Source organism: Oratosquilla oratoria, chromosome 11, assembly GCF_046742065.1.
Source record: "Oratosquilla oratoria isolate Oo_2021 chromosome 11, ASM4674206v1, whole genome shotgun sequence".
NCBI lineage: Eukaryota > Metazoa > Arthropoda > Malacostraca > Stomatopoda > Squillidae > Oratosquilla > Oratosquilla oratoria.
In genome coordinates, this window is record NC_134787.1 from 25,970,712 (window position 1) to 25,985,422 (window position 14,711).

Sequence of the window (14,711 nt, forward strand, 5' to 3'; positions counted from 1 at the left end):
AAATACTGTTCAGAGACAAGTACACCCGAAATTAAATTTGGACAAAATAAATGCATGCATAAATTACTAGCAAAAGCAAATTCAGTGATTCTGTGTTTTCCAACCTCGCATATCTCAATCTCCTGCATCAACCTCTTCAGTTGCCACGTATATGATTACGAGTCGAATTAAAGTTGCTCGAAGTCGGAGCTGATAAGCACAGCAAAAATCAATCCAATTGGTCCACAGGAAAATTTGTGAAGAAAGTTCAAGTTCAAGATGGGAAAAGTTAAGGTGGGTGAGACACCATGTTTATATTATGTTGATAAGCACTGAAGTCCTACATAAAAACATAGGCGGTGGCGAATTGTATGTGCAAATGTGGAGTGGGAGGATATGTTTAATTTCTCCATATTAAGTGGCCCTCGACTCTTCTCTGGCCTCCGGTATGATATTTTAGTAAAATATATATATATATGGATAACACCTACGCGATATAGCAATAGAAAAATATTAATTTTGTTAGTTGTAATACATTAACGTAATATGTGATTTTCTTGGCGGTAATCAATAACAAAAAAATGCTCAAATCTATTTGTAACGAACGAAGTCGCAGCGGTTGAATGATACGCCATGTTTATTTTGATAGATGCCAAGGTCGAAGAAATGAAAGGATGATAAATTCGTGTATTCTGATTTCTGACCTAACCTACCTACCTACTACCTAACCTAACTAACGTACGTCAAATTATGTGCGGTGTGGTATCGAGAACTGCGACGAGACTTCGGCTGCATCGGTGACTGGGAAAACCGGGGACATTAACGACAAGGACTTTAAGTGACTTATAACGATTTCGGCCCTATGTTTTCAGGGCCGAAATCACCTCAATTTTGGGCCGAGTTCACTAGCTTAGGCGGTTACCGGTCAAATCGTCCCAGGGTCAAAATATCCCCGGTCCATAACGTCCTCGGATCAAAACTCGGAAGCGAACACGTGGATAGTGTCGTGAAAGTTGTGCGGGGACGTAGGACCGCCCGGCTCCAAAACACTACCTCGGGGTATTCAGTGCCACGGAAGGCTCGTCAGGAGTGCGAGAATGAGCTGGGTCAATGGATTGAGAACGGCTGGTTGGTCTCGTTCGATGAGGGTGTTGATGGGCCGGTTAAAGGAACCATTCTCTGATGGCGGTTGTGTAGCCAAACAAGAAAAAGGTGCGTCTAGTACTGGACTTCCGGGAACTTAACGCTCATGTTGATGTGCATACAGCTGAAGCGGACGTTTGTGCAGAGAAACTCGGGGAATGGCGCAGGCGTGGTCAGAAGGTCGGTTTCGTAGATTTACGCAAGGCATACTTACAGATCCATGTTCGTACCAGACGGAAGTATTCAGAGGGCCTGACGAGACTGGGCTTCGGATTGAACATTGCACCGCTTGTCCTGAAAATGGTATTAAGCACCATACTGACCTTGGACGAAAAGTTCAATCGCACCACTTTGCCCTACTTGGATAACATTTTGGTGAACGAGAGTATCGCGTCTCCGGCAGAAGTCGAAGTCCGTCTACACTACTACGGCATCACCTGAAAACCAGCTGAGCCGCTGTCTGAAGGCGCTCGCGTGCTTGGTATCAGAGTCGGGGTGGGGGGGGAGCACAGCTGTCTGTTTTGAAAGCGCGACAACGCGGTCTGCGCAATGCCGCAGAAGCTGACAAGACGCGGAGTTGTCTCTATTTGTGGGCAGCTGATGAGTCACCTGCCAGTGGGCGGGTGGTTGAGAGTGGCTGCTTCATACATGAAAAGACACGCCAATGCAGCTACTAATTCATGGGACGAGGTTACCGACCCCAAGATACGTAACATGTTCGTTCAGACGTTGAAGCGCGTAGAGGAGTCAGACCCTGCTTGAGGACGTTGGGATGTGGTAGGAGACGAAGCCACGGTGTGGGTGGACGCGAGTTCTCTTTCACTGGGGGCCGCCATAGAGGTGGATGGTGACATCATAGAAAACGCAAGTTGGCTACGGAAGAACGAATGCTCCCACATCAATCTCCTCGAGTTGGATGCTGTTGTCAAGGGAGTGAACCTCGCTATTTCCTGGAAAATGAAAAACTTCACCCTGACTATACACTCGCAAACAGCGTACTATTGGGTTTCGGACACTTTGTCGGGAAAAGCGCGAGTGAAGACCAAAGCCGCCGCCGAAATGTTAATTCATAGGCGCCTAAAAATGCTAAGATCCATAATCGATGAATATGGCCAGTGTCTCGACGTGAAAGTTGTGCTTTCTGCCGAGAACAAAGCAGGTGTTTTGACCAGAGTACCGACAAAGTGGCTACATCCCAAGAACGAGCCGGGGGCATGTGGAGCGACAGCGGTAGGTTCTGAGCAAGACATTGCCAAAATCCATGAAACCACTGGACATCCAGGCATTAAGCGCACGTTGTATTTCTGCAGACGACTCAGCCCGACTGTTCAGCGGCGGCAGGTTGAAAGTGTCGTCCGCGCGTGTCAAGTGTGCCAGTCCATCGACCCGGCGCCGAGAGATGGGAGAAAGGGAAGCTGGGGGTTCCTGAGGTCTGGAATAGGGTATGGACATATGCCACCTCAAAAACCAACACTACTAAACCCTCATCGATTGTGGCCCCAGCCGTTACGCTATCTGGAGGAGAATCAAGACACCGCTAGCATCATAGAGCAGCTAGAGTCCGTCCGTGAACGGGGGGCGCTCAAAGAGCTGCCGACTGACAATGCAGCCAGTTTCCGCAGAGGCGGTTTACCGATACAATACTATGCCGAAAGGTAACTACGCTGCCTCCGCCCCTGCAAACCAGATTTTTCGGTACGAGATTAGGTTGCTCGGCATAGATGAAGTGAACCAGGAGCATTGGTCTACGGTCGAAAACAGTCGCTTCAATGTTGGGGATCGCATGTGAATGTGGCATCCCGGCCGGCGCTGTGACGCAAGGAGCTCACTGGGCACGGTAACGAGAGTGGTATCGGCTCAGAACGTGGAAGTGGACGGGATACCTCGCCATGTGCGCGACGTTCGGCTGAGTACATCACCGCCGCCTCTCACCCAAGAGCCTTCGGCCGAGGACAGGTCAGATGTGGCGGCCGAGGACGATGAGCTGCTGATCAACCTTCAGGTTCCGGTGTGGATCCCTAAGCAAAGCACCGATGAACACTCAGGTGGCGACGACAGCCCAGGAAGACCGCTGCCCCGTCGTGGGTCGAGAGAACGCCATACAACCCGACCGTTTTAATACAGTGATCTTCCATAGGATCAGGAGGGAGTGTACTGTAGTGTATGTATGGCTGTTGGCGGGTACGTGTCTATGTATGTATAGGATGTATATGTATGTGTATGGTTTGCTCAGGGCTCTCCCAACTACCCTATTCCATGACAACCTGTTCCCCAACCTGTGATGTGTGTCATTAGTTCATCCACTGGTTATAAGAGAGTTGGAATAAAACAGCCAAAAGTTTTGGTTGTGTTTTTCAACCTCGGCTTCTACACCTCAAACATTGGCACCCTTGTCAAATTGTAAATAAGCTTAGCCCCATAAGACTAACTCAGACATTTTGATTTTTCATTTCCTAATTTGTTTTCCTTTTTAAGCTACTATTGGCTCAGTCATTGCATCTGTGAGTGATACATAGATTATTCATTCACAAATCACTTAGTTACTTATCCCCACCTTTGCCCCCTCCCCCCCTGCATTAAAAAAACAACAACATGGAAGCCATGTGCACACACATGTGCACTGCTCAAGCTCTGTTCTGCGAGACATTTAATGTTATCATGAATATTCCTGTCACTATTCAAAAGAATATTACACAAGAGAATTTTGGGATGGCTGATTGCCCCAGATCTCTTGCAGGAAACCCACAGCTCCCAAGTCTAGAAGTAGTTACTGGGTGGGCTCATCATTCATTCAGGGAAAAAATAGTGTTGTTGTGTAGGGATTATTATGGGACATTGCAGAATGAGGTACTCTGTGTATTCTCTGTAGTGGTTGCATCTAGAGGAGTTTGTGTCTGGTCAGGCCTATTCGGTGTTGGTATGGTTGTAGTACTGGATGGTGTCCTGAAAGCAAGTATGCCAGTTTGGTTTCTCTCTTTTCTTGAGTAAGAATTACACTGGCATGCTTGTATTTAGAGTAGTGACTAGCCAAATTTTGTTTTTTTCCAACCAGATCAAGATATACATTTTGATATATGCCTCGACTTCCTGAAACTTATGCTTGATGTTGCATGCACAGAAACAAGTCATATTCAGAGCCTACAAATACCCAAATGCTTCACTCACTAATGTAGCAAAATTATTGGCATGATTAGGTTGGAAAAAGAACTTGGAAGGAAGAAATTTAACATTGGAAGAAGTAAATAAACAAGAAATTTATAAAGATCGAGTTGAGTGGAGGCATCTGATGATGAGGCTGACGACTGACAGTTGAAATCAACTACCTGGCATCTGGTGAGAAAAAAAAATTAGGTTGGCACTCTGGGAGGAGCCTGTATATTGAGTACTGGATAGATGATAGGGTACCCAAAGTGTGACATTCATTCATGGCAGCACATACAATAAGAAGAGACAGGCCATTCTTGGGGAAGGCCCAAGGACTATTGGTGGCCAATATGGGGCTGTAGATTTCCATTTAGTGAAACCCAGGGAAACAATTATTATTTCTTCAAATCCAAATATGGACATTCTGCCCAGCCATTTCTTGTAGCACATCAACCACTTGTAAGTTAGACCTCAGCAGATTTGATGCGCAGTACCTTCCTTTTCTGAATCCAAATTATTTTTCTGCCAAGACCCTCATCTATTCCAAATATTTTGTCCATCTACCTTAAAGTTTCCATTCAGTTTTTCCATTTTGTAGTCACAAGGATCTCTTAATCATAGGGAGTAGCATTAATTCATGAGGAACTACAATGAAAGTAAGTTTCCTGCTTATTATGCTATCCCAGATATTCTGTTTAAGGTACTGTTTTTACATTAAGATTTATTTTACCATTTATATAATTGTCAATTTGTATACCACAACGGCCCTTTGTGATTGTTCTATGGAAACTGTTGTAAATGTTGAGCTCAGTGAGCTGTTGACACATTCTAAATCATTCAATCCATTGCCCTGGTCCCTCTTGTAGAAGATCCATGGCCTCATAAGGACAATAGTAAATAATTATTATTTAATATTTGCAGATTGGCATCATTGGAGGTTCAGGATTAGATGATCCAGACTTGTTTGAAAACAAGAAATGCGTGGAAATATCAACCCCTTTTGGCCAACCTTCTGACGTCTTAATAGAAGGAACCATTAATGGAGTTCAATGTGTATTATTGGCCAGGTAGTGTATTTGAATATTTGTTTTATAGAGTAATTTACTCTGTCTTAGGTACGTTAACATAATTGTATGTTACTCACAGTAAATATTAATGTTAGGTATTGGTATTCATAACTGCCAAACAGATGAGTTGAAAAGTTTCAGTATCAAGAGTTAAGTAACTAAGTAAAAGCATTTTAAAGGCAAATACATAACAATGCTGTACTAATCAAGGACTGTAAAGAAACTAGCTCACCTTCCCCAATTCTTTGGCTTTGGAGGCTGGATAGACTTACTGGTGTGGTCAGGTTGGTGCACCCTTCAAGGGAATAGACTACAAAATTTTGTATGTATGACAGATGAATACATAAAAACACTTTCCTTTATCTCACAATTAGGTGATACAAGGTAATCTTTCTTACATGGGAAAGGGATAAATCAATCATCAATCAATTCACTACTAGGGATCTCTTGAATGAGACACACAGCTACTAGAAATTTACCATAAGTTTATATGTTAGCACATGGGTCACTTAATGATTTCCTCCCCCTTCTACAAAGGACATAGGGAAAGAGAAAAGGCATACTCAAAGAAGTGGAAAAGGACAGATTCAAGGGAACAGCATAAAGGAGATAGTGGTAGTACAAAAATAGCATCATTCCTCTAAGAGTAGAAATTTTACTATAACATAGACAAACAATGTGTAGCCCTAGTCTGTAATAGCACCCCAAAACATTACCTAAAGCATTTGCTGCAGGCAGCTATGCAGTTACTTCTGCATGATGTAGTCAATAATCCAGTATGGGTTTATCACTACAGACAACTCTATAAAATCTTCATTGAGTGACCCATGCACTAACACAGAAACTGCTCCTGGATTTCTTGTAGCTATGGGTATTCTGACCATTTTGCTTAGTTCCTGTTATTGATATTTTTGTGTTGAAAGAAAAGAATGTTAAAGGTAAAGATTAGGGAAAAGAAATATAATCTTTCATCATCAGTGAATAAACATTTTTTAGTTAGGAAACTTAATAACTTGTGGTCACCACCCATATAAGGGTGAAAGGATCTTTTAGTATATGTATGTAATAATTTCTAAAAGTGAAAATAAAAAATATATATTTTTGTAGACATGGAAGAAATCATACTATCATGCCTACAAATGTTAATTACCGAGCCAATATGTGGGCACTGCAAGAGGTTGGTTGTACCCATGTGATTGTCTCTACTGCCTGTGGTTCCTTGAAAGAAGAAATTAAACCAGGAGATTTTGTTGTAATTGATCAGTTTATTGACAGGTAAGAATAGTTTGGATTTATTCCATATTGATAAAAGTCTTGATGGTGTTGTATTTGTAAGATCACCATACTAATTACTTTTTTTCTTCCAAAGGACTACAAAACGACATCAGACATTTTATGATGGCGAAGTTGGCCATCCCAAGGGTGTCTTGCATATTCCAATGGAGAAACCATTCTGTCCACATACAAGAAAACTTGTTATTGAGGCTTGTCATGACCTTGGAGTTGCTGCCCATTCATCAGGTATAGCTCATCATCCAGTATGATATTTAGATATCAGACTCTTCTAAGCATAAAATGTTGTAAGGAACAGTTATTACAGATGTAGAAACCTGCATATAGTGTGTAAGTGAACCTTTCCATGAACAAGAATTGCTTATTTTGATACCTCAAGTGTTTAAGAAAATAAATCTAACAAGAAACCCACATTTTTATTTAAGAGTGTATTAAGATAAAAGTTAGATTACCAAGTGAAAGCATTGGGCTAATCGGGCTTCTGGTTCCCACATATCTAACATTATCTGTACAACTGTGTCATTCAGTATCACTGTAACCTGTAGGTGTAGAGAAGTGAGTTGTTACCATTCAATTGCAAGATTTGCTGCATTTATATGTTAGTCATTCAGTCCATTGTCCTAGATCTTTCAGGTTTAACATTGCAAAATTCCCCCTGTCAGGAGGCTAGGATGATGCTCTATTTAGGAGACTTTGTAGTGTGGAATATCATATATATTTATATATATATATATATATATATATATATATATATATATATATATATATATATATATATATATATATATATATATATATATATTCCCCCACTTTCTCCCCTAAGAACATGGACATCCAAAACTCTTCCTACTCTTTTCCTAGATACCACTACATAGTCCATTAATGCCTTATCAACCACCCTTCCATCCACCACCCTCTCCCATGTGTACTTATGCTTGACTTTCTTCCTAAACACTGTGTTAGCTATCATCAACTCTCTAAACACATCTCTACCATTAACTCTCCACTATGATTTTTACCAGGCACTCCACATTTCCCAACAACTCCATCTGTTGGTTCATCCCCTACTCTAGCATTGAGATCACCCAATATCAGATAATTTTTTGGTGGAAGGCAAGTTGAGAGTGGAGGATAGGTGGGGAAAAAGGAAAAGGGTGGAAGGTAGAGAGGTGTTTTGAGTAAACTTTTGAATGAGAAGGAAAAGGAGCTGGAGTACAAGAAGCTGAGAGAAGTGTGGGAGGTGGGGAAGGATAGAAAAGTAATGGGGGGGTGTTACAAGGAGGAAGTGACAAGGTGTGCAAAGATGGTATGTGGAACAAGGAGGATGGGAGGGAATAGGAAGGGTAGTGAATGGTGGGATGATGAAGTGAAGAAGGTAGGAGAGAAAATGTGAGCATTCATGCACTGGTTGCAAAGCAGGATGAGAGAAAAATATAAGAGGTATAAAGAAAAAGAAGAGAAGCAAGACAAAATATAAAGGAGGCAAAAAGGAGTGCAGAAGTAAAATGTGGGAGGAGTATGACAAAAAAAATTGAAACCAATAAAAAAAAATCGGAAGGAAATCAAATTCGGTCTTCATTACTATGAAAACCATTTTTTGGTTGAAGCTGAAATATCTTTGAAAAGATATATGAAATGTCAAGGTTTAAGAAGAAAACATATGAAGATCTACACAAAATCCCATGGTAGTTATGTCTTTTTAACCTGTTTCTTCGTAGGAACAATGGTGACCATTGAAGGTCCACGATTTAGCAGCAGAGCAGAAAGTCTAATGTTTCAGTTATGGGGAGGAGATGTTATAAATATGACAACTGTACCGGAGGTAAGTTGAAGTAGTTTTCCTTTATTATTATATTATATATATACAATATACATACATACATACATACATATCGTAGAGAATATTATGACTTCCGACAGATTTCCCATCTCTTTTAGTATTAAATGTTGATGGCATAATTTAATCTGGGTGACTGTCCCACCAAGTTAATACTGGAGTACTCTGTGTGGACTTATATACAACTTTCAGCAACAACAAAACTACATACCTGTGATCGGCAGGGACTCATCAAACCCTGAAAAGTACAATGGCATCACAAAGCATTATGTATTTTTGTGAATATGTTGTCATTTCAATCATTCAGGTTGGTTTGGATATTTCATGTAACTCAATTTATGACTTACCATGGCCTTGGGGCCACTTGGAGATCTTCTTTGTCTTTGCTCTGGTTAATGACAGTGATGTGTGCAACTACTTCGGGCATTGCATGGAGGATGAGTATGGGAATAAAGGTATAAGGATAAAGAGAAGGATAAAGGTATGTATTGAGGGGAGTGGTTCTCTCATAGAATCCTCTCTCTGGTTTAACACACGCTCTGTCGTACATGCACTTCACACATGATATATGTGAAGTATATGATTGGGGTAAATTCATGTCACTCCCCACTCACAGAGTCACTGACACTTCTGGTCAGTTACATCTCTTGTCTTGGACTTGACTTGTACTCTACTGCGTTATAGAGGGTCTATGGGAAGCACAACTTCATCTTAACTGAAGTGAAAATGTTGCACAATACATATATAATCCCCATACATGGGAACTAGATATGGGTAATGCACCAGAACCAATATTCAAGACAGAAAAATCACCAATTGGTAAATAAAAGGATTAATAATGAAAATGATAGGTCGGTAACTCGACATTCCTGAGAGGGGTTAGTCATCCAGCTTGTGGTAACTAGTGGTGTCAAGTCCTTTACATAATGCTTTATATGATGTTTTTGTATATATAAACAAAAATGATAGGCCTATCTAAATGGAAAAAGTAAGACTGTATGATTTGTTATGCATGCTTTCATATACTAAGCTTCTAGAATACAAATTTCATACAGTTTGATATGCTTAATTACTTTATTTCAATCTTTATCCTAATTCTACAACTATCAATTCACTAAATTAACTGAGGCCATAACCACAGATGTCTATATTAATTTGTAATACTAGCTTATTTACTCTAAAAAATGCCTCTGTCGGGATTTATTCCCAACAGTTTGTATGTGTTTGAGATGAGGTGTCTGAGAAGTATAATGGGGGTTACTAGGCTAGATAGAGTGTGAAGTGAGGAGGTGAGGAGGAGAACAGGGGTGGAAAGGGAGTTGGGAGATTGGGTTGATGAAATAGTATTAGGATGGTTTGGACACATGGAAAGAATGAGTGAAGAAAGACTAGTGAAAGAGGTATGGAAGGCAGATGTGGAGGGAGTGAACATGAGGGGACGTCCTAGGATAAGGTGGATGGATGGGGTGAAGGGGGCTTTGGGGAAGAGGGGAATGTCTATTGAGGAAGGACGGGAGAGGACAGAAGACGGGTGAATGGAGAATGGTTGTATATGGATGATGTTGTGGTGCATGAGGTGGAGTGGGTGGGGGTATGGGGGGTGAGGTAGTATGTGTGAGAAAAATGTGACGCAGCCCGAAGGGATTTCTCCCCGTCTTCTCCTTTTATGCATGGGGGGACAGAGAGGGAGGGTCGCCGATATAATGAAGCGGCCTTGCTGTGGATGTGCTGTGTCTTGCGACACTGCTTCTGACCCAGGGCAGTGGACAAGGTGCAGGGATGACCCGTCATCCAGGAGGTGCTAAGATAAGAGGGAGGGTGGAGGGGAGTGGAGTGTATTCAGGGATGGAATGGGTGGGAATAATTATGTGTCTTTTTCTTTTTGGCTACCTCCCTTGTAAGGGGGAAAAAGCCTTGGTTGGTATATGTATGTACATGTATGTATATGACTGTAACTTTCTATAGAGAAAAACAGAAAAGTATCTTTAAGAAATTTAATAATAATTCTTTTTTTCAGGTGATCTTAGCCAAAGAATTAGGTCTTTGTTACGCAGCAGTAGCAATGGCCACTGATTATGATTGCTGGCGTAGCAACACAGAATCAGTTGATGTTGAGAAAGTGTTGGCCATTTTTAGGTGAGTTTGTTTATAGTAGGGCTCTTCATTTAGTAATATATGTGGAGGCTATGGTCAGATTCACAGAGGAGGTGGTTAACCTTTTCAATACAAATCAAATTCTCAAGCACAGCATTGTGTGCCTAATGTACAATGCATCTCATTACTTGCATTATGAAATATAGTCACTGATATATGACTTAATCTCTTTCATTCTGAGTAATAATAAACAGAAAACCTGATCAAAATGGTTCACAGAATTCAGGGATCACTCAGCTACAACTACAAAATAAATATAATCAAGATGCCAACGCTGGCATTCTCATATACCCATTCACACCCCATGATGCCTACATAGGCATCATCATATTGAAGAGGTTAAAGGTAATTCATAATAGTTATCAGTGCTCAAACTTATTTTGTACTTGCAAATGGGCAAGCGAGGAATAAAGGATTCCATGGAAAGGTTGATGTGCTAAAAAAAAAAATCGGGGATCCCAATACTAGACTATGAAAATTCAGGATGAAAGTCACATATTCAGTTTTCAGAGCTACTAATGTGAAATATTTAAGTTATGATACTGGCACCAGCTATACATTTGTCTAATGTGATTTTTTATATACAGAAAGAATGCTGGTACAGCTGTGAATGTTTTGCGTGCAGTGGTTAGCAAAATAGCTGGTATGGATTGGACTGATATCTTGAGTGCAAATAAAGTAAGTTAATTTTGAGACTAGTGTGTTGAATAGAGATATGGTAAGATTCTTTAAGTACTGTGAATGAAAAAAGTTACCTATAGATGAACATCCTGTGAGTTCATTGTGATGATTGATTTACTATATAAGTACTCCTCAACTTACAAAGGAGTTTGACTCCAAGAAACTCATTGTAAGTTTAAAAACTCATAAGGCAAAAATTAGGGGATGGCATGGCACAGATGGGGGTGGCAGCCACTCCACAAATACAACACACAATTCAGTAATCAACATAAATGAGCCTAATCTTTCTTAAGGTCACATATTCAGCAAAATGATTAACTCACAACAGTATTTAATGTATGTGTATATATATATATATACATATATATGTATATATATATATATATATATATATATATATATATATATATATAAATATATATATATATATATGTATACATGTATATATAACATATTTTTTGCACTTGCAAGGGAGGTACAGACCATCAATGTGGCACATAATGGCAGAACTAAATATTCCAGCTAAATATCCCTCAATAAAATGTTCCAGGAAAAAATTGTAGTGGAGAGTTGATGGTGGAGATGTGTCTAGAGAGTTGATGATAGTAAATACAGTGTTTAGGAAGAAAGTGAAGCATAAGTACACATGGGAGAGGGTGGTGGATGGAAGGGTGGTAGATAGAGCATTAATGGACTATATAGTGGTAACCAGGAGTATAGTAGTTAGAGTTGTTAAGGATGTACATGTTCTAAGGGGAGAGAGTGGGGGAATATCATATAATTTTTTGGTGGAAGGTAAGTTGAGAGTGGAGGATAGAGGGAGAAAGAGGAAAAGGATAGAAGGTAGGGAAGTGCTTTGTGTAGACTGCTTAAATGAGAAAGAAATGGAGGAGTACAAGAACTTGAGAGAGGAGTGGGAGGGAGTGAAGGATAGAGTAGAACTAGGTGTGGAGGAATGGGGATGGTTCAAGGAGGGAGTCACAAGGTGTGCAAAGATGGTGTGTGAGACAAGGAGGATAGGAGGAAATAGAAGGAAGGATAGTGAGTGGTGGGATGAGGAAACAAAGAAGGTTGTAGTAGGAAGCACTAAGAAAATGACCATGATGAGTGAGGAAAATGGAGGAGAAATATGAAAAGATTAGGTGAAACAGGTAAGACACCTGGGTTGGATGGATGTCATACAGAATGTCTAAAAAAAGGAGGTACAGTGATGGTGGACTGGCTGGTGAGGTTTTAATGTTTGTTCAAGAGAGGGTAGAGTACCGAAGGACTGGAGGAGTGACTGTATAGTTCCACTTCACAAGGGAAAAGGGGACAAGTGTGAGTGTAGTAGTTTCAGAGGGATCAGCTTCTTAAGTGTAGTTGGGAAGGCTTATGGGAGGGTCTTGATTGAGAGGGTTAGAAGAGGAACAGAGGGAATAATTGGTGAGGAACAGTGTGGGTTTAGGACAGGTAGGGGTTCTGTAGATCAGATTTTTGTGGTAAGACAGATATGTGAGAAAGCTATAGGAAAAGGTAAGGATGTTTTGGAGGCTTTTATGGATCTGGAAAAGGCTTACAACAAGATAGACAGGCAGGCACTGTGGAAGGTATTGCAGATATATGGGATAGGAGGAAAGCTGTTAAAAGCAGTCAAGAGTTTCTTCCCAGAGATTATAGTCAGTAATGAATTTAATTAAATGGATGCTTCCCTTTATTTTTTCAGAAAATGGTTGAAACAAATACCATGCTTCCTAAGTGTGGTTAATGCTGTTGCAGAAGTATCAGCACTTCATTCCAAGTGAAATTCATGTTGCATTTTGCTTTTTGGAAGTAAGTTCAAAATTTGAATAAAGAGCAGATCTTTTGTCTGTCTTACCAAAGCACCAGTAGTCAGATGTTGAAACACAGATGTGCCATTCATTTATTGTTGAATTAAAGGATAAACAGATAATATGGAACATTGACAGTGAGTAGTATTAGTTATTACTGATGGCTAGCATATGCAATTTTTTATGTAATTCATTGTATGTTTATGACTATAGGGGGTCATCACAAGCACAATTGTTTTTCAGAGTATGAAGTTATGTTCAATATACCTATCTATTTCACACAGGGGTTTAACTGTACATTGGATGAATAAACCAGTTGGAGACATTTTGAACATGGTCCTCAAAAAAAATTGTGTATTTACATACTTGTACCTAACTGTAGTACAGTAAACCCTCAATAAACCAAACTTTATTAAACCAAATTTTGTGTAATCTGACCCCTTTATGCCAACCAAATTTCTTTTGGTAAACTGACCACATGTTCAGTTTATCCAGTGAGTTTGAAAGCCAACTGAATGTGCCGGCAACACTGCATGTGTGTGTGTCACTAACACAGATCAGTGTGTGGCAACATAGAATCCCTTGTTCAAGGAGTACAGCAGTCAAAAATACTTTTATATGATTTACCCCATCTGGGGTATTGGCTGCATATTATTGTGGGGTTAAAAGCTGCTCAGTAGCATGCAGATGATACTTTAAGGCCTATATGGGGTGCCTCTATGGACCAGAGCCATACATCATTTTGTCTGTGAAAGAGGAAATATCTATTCATAGAGTAATGATGATACTTTATTATATTGCAACTGTCCATCTGTTATGCTGTCCCCCCACTCTTAATACTGTCCTGTACCACTTCTCTGAATGTTCATTTCTTTTTTTTTTCTTTTCTTTTCTTTTTTTCTTTTGCCGAACCCTGTGGTGGGGGAAAGGAATACTGCCAGCAAGTGTTCCCACTTGAGTCATAAAAGGCAAAAAAAATAGGACTAGACATCATATTCTCTGTAGCCCCACAGGGGACATCCCAAACAAAAAGCAAAGGCAGAAGAGGGTATGGGGAGAGTTTTCCAACCAGAACCCTAAGGCTTGGCTCTTTTAATGTACGTGGATGTGGTACAGATGAGAGTAAAAGGGAAGAGATGGGCAGTATATTTTTTAGAAGAAAGATGTATGTGTTGGTATTGAGTGAAACTAAGTTGAAAGTGAGGGGCGAGTTTGTGTCTGGAAGCGTAGTTGGGAGGGTGTCAGAAGTGAAGAGAGGACGAGGGAGAGAAGGGGTGGCTTTACTAGCGAGTGAAGAGATAGGTAAGCATGTGGTGGAGTGGAAGGAGGTTTCTTCAAGGTTAAACCAGGGAGATGTGGGTTTTTGTAAGTGCATATGGGCCTGTTAGTAGGAAGAGTGTAGAGGAAATGGAAGTTTTTTGGATAGATTTAAGTGGGTGCATAGAGAGTTTAGGGAGAAATGTCAATATAGTGGTATTGGGAAATCTTAATGCTAGGGTAAGAAATGAACCAATGGACTGAGTGTTTGGGAAGTGTGGAGTTCCAGGAAAAATTCGTAGTGGAGAGTTGATGGTGGAGATGTGTCTAGAAAGAGCTGATGAG

At 40.5% G+C, this 14,711-nt stretch overlaps 1 protein-coding gene across 1 annotated transcript; it reads left to right on the forward strand.

Annotated features, from left to right (window-relative positions):
* Positions 1 to 115: 115 nt before the first annotated feature.
* Positions 116 to 13,531, forward strand: Mtap (Methylthioadenosine phosphorylase). The gene is made up of 8 exons (XM_076192501.1): positions 116 to 273; positions 5,188 to 5,333; positions 6,441 to 6,608; positions 6,703 to 6,854; positions 8,345 to 8,448; positions 10,481 to 10,599; positions 11,205 to 11,295; positions 13,004 to 13,531. Exons 1-8 carry the CDS (start codon positions 259 to 261, stop codon positions 13,043 to 13,045), a joined length of 837 nt encoding a protein of 278 aa, XP_076048616.1. The 5' UTR covers positions 116 to 258; the 3' UTR covers positions 13,046 to 13,531.
* The last annotated feature ends 1,180 nt before the right edge of the window (positions 13,532 to 14,711 follow it).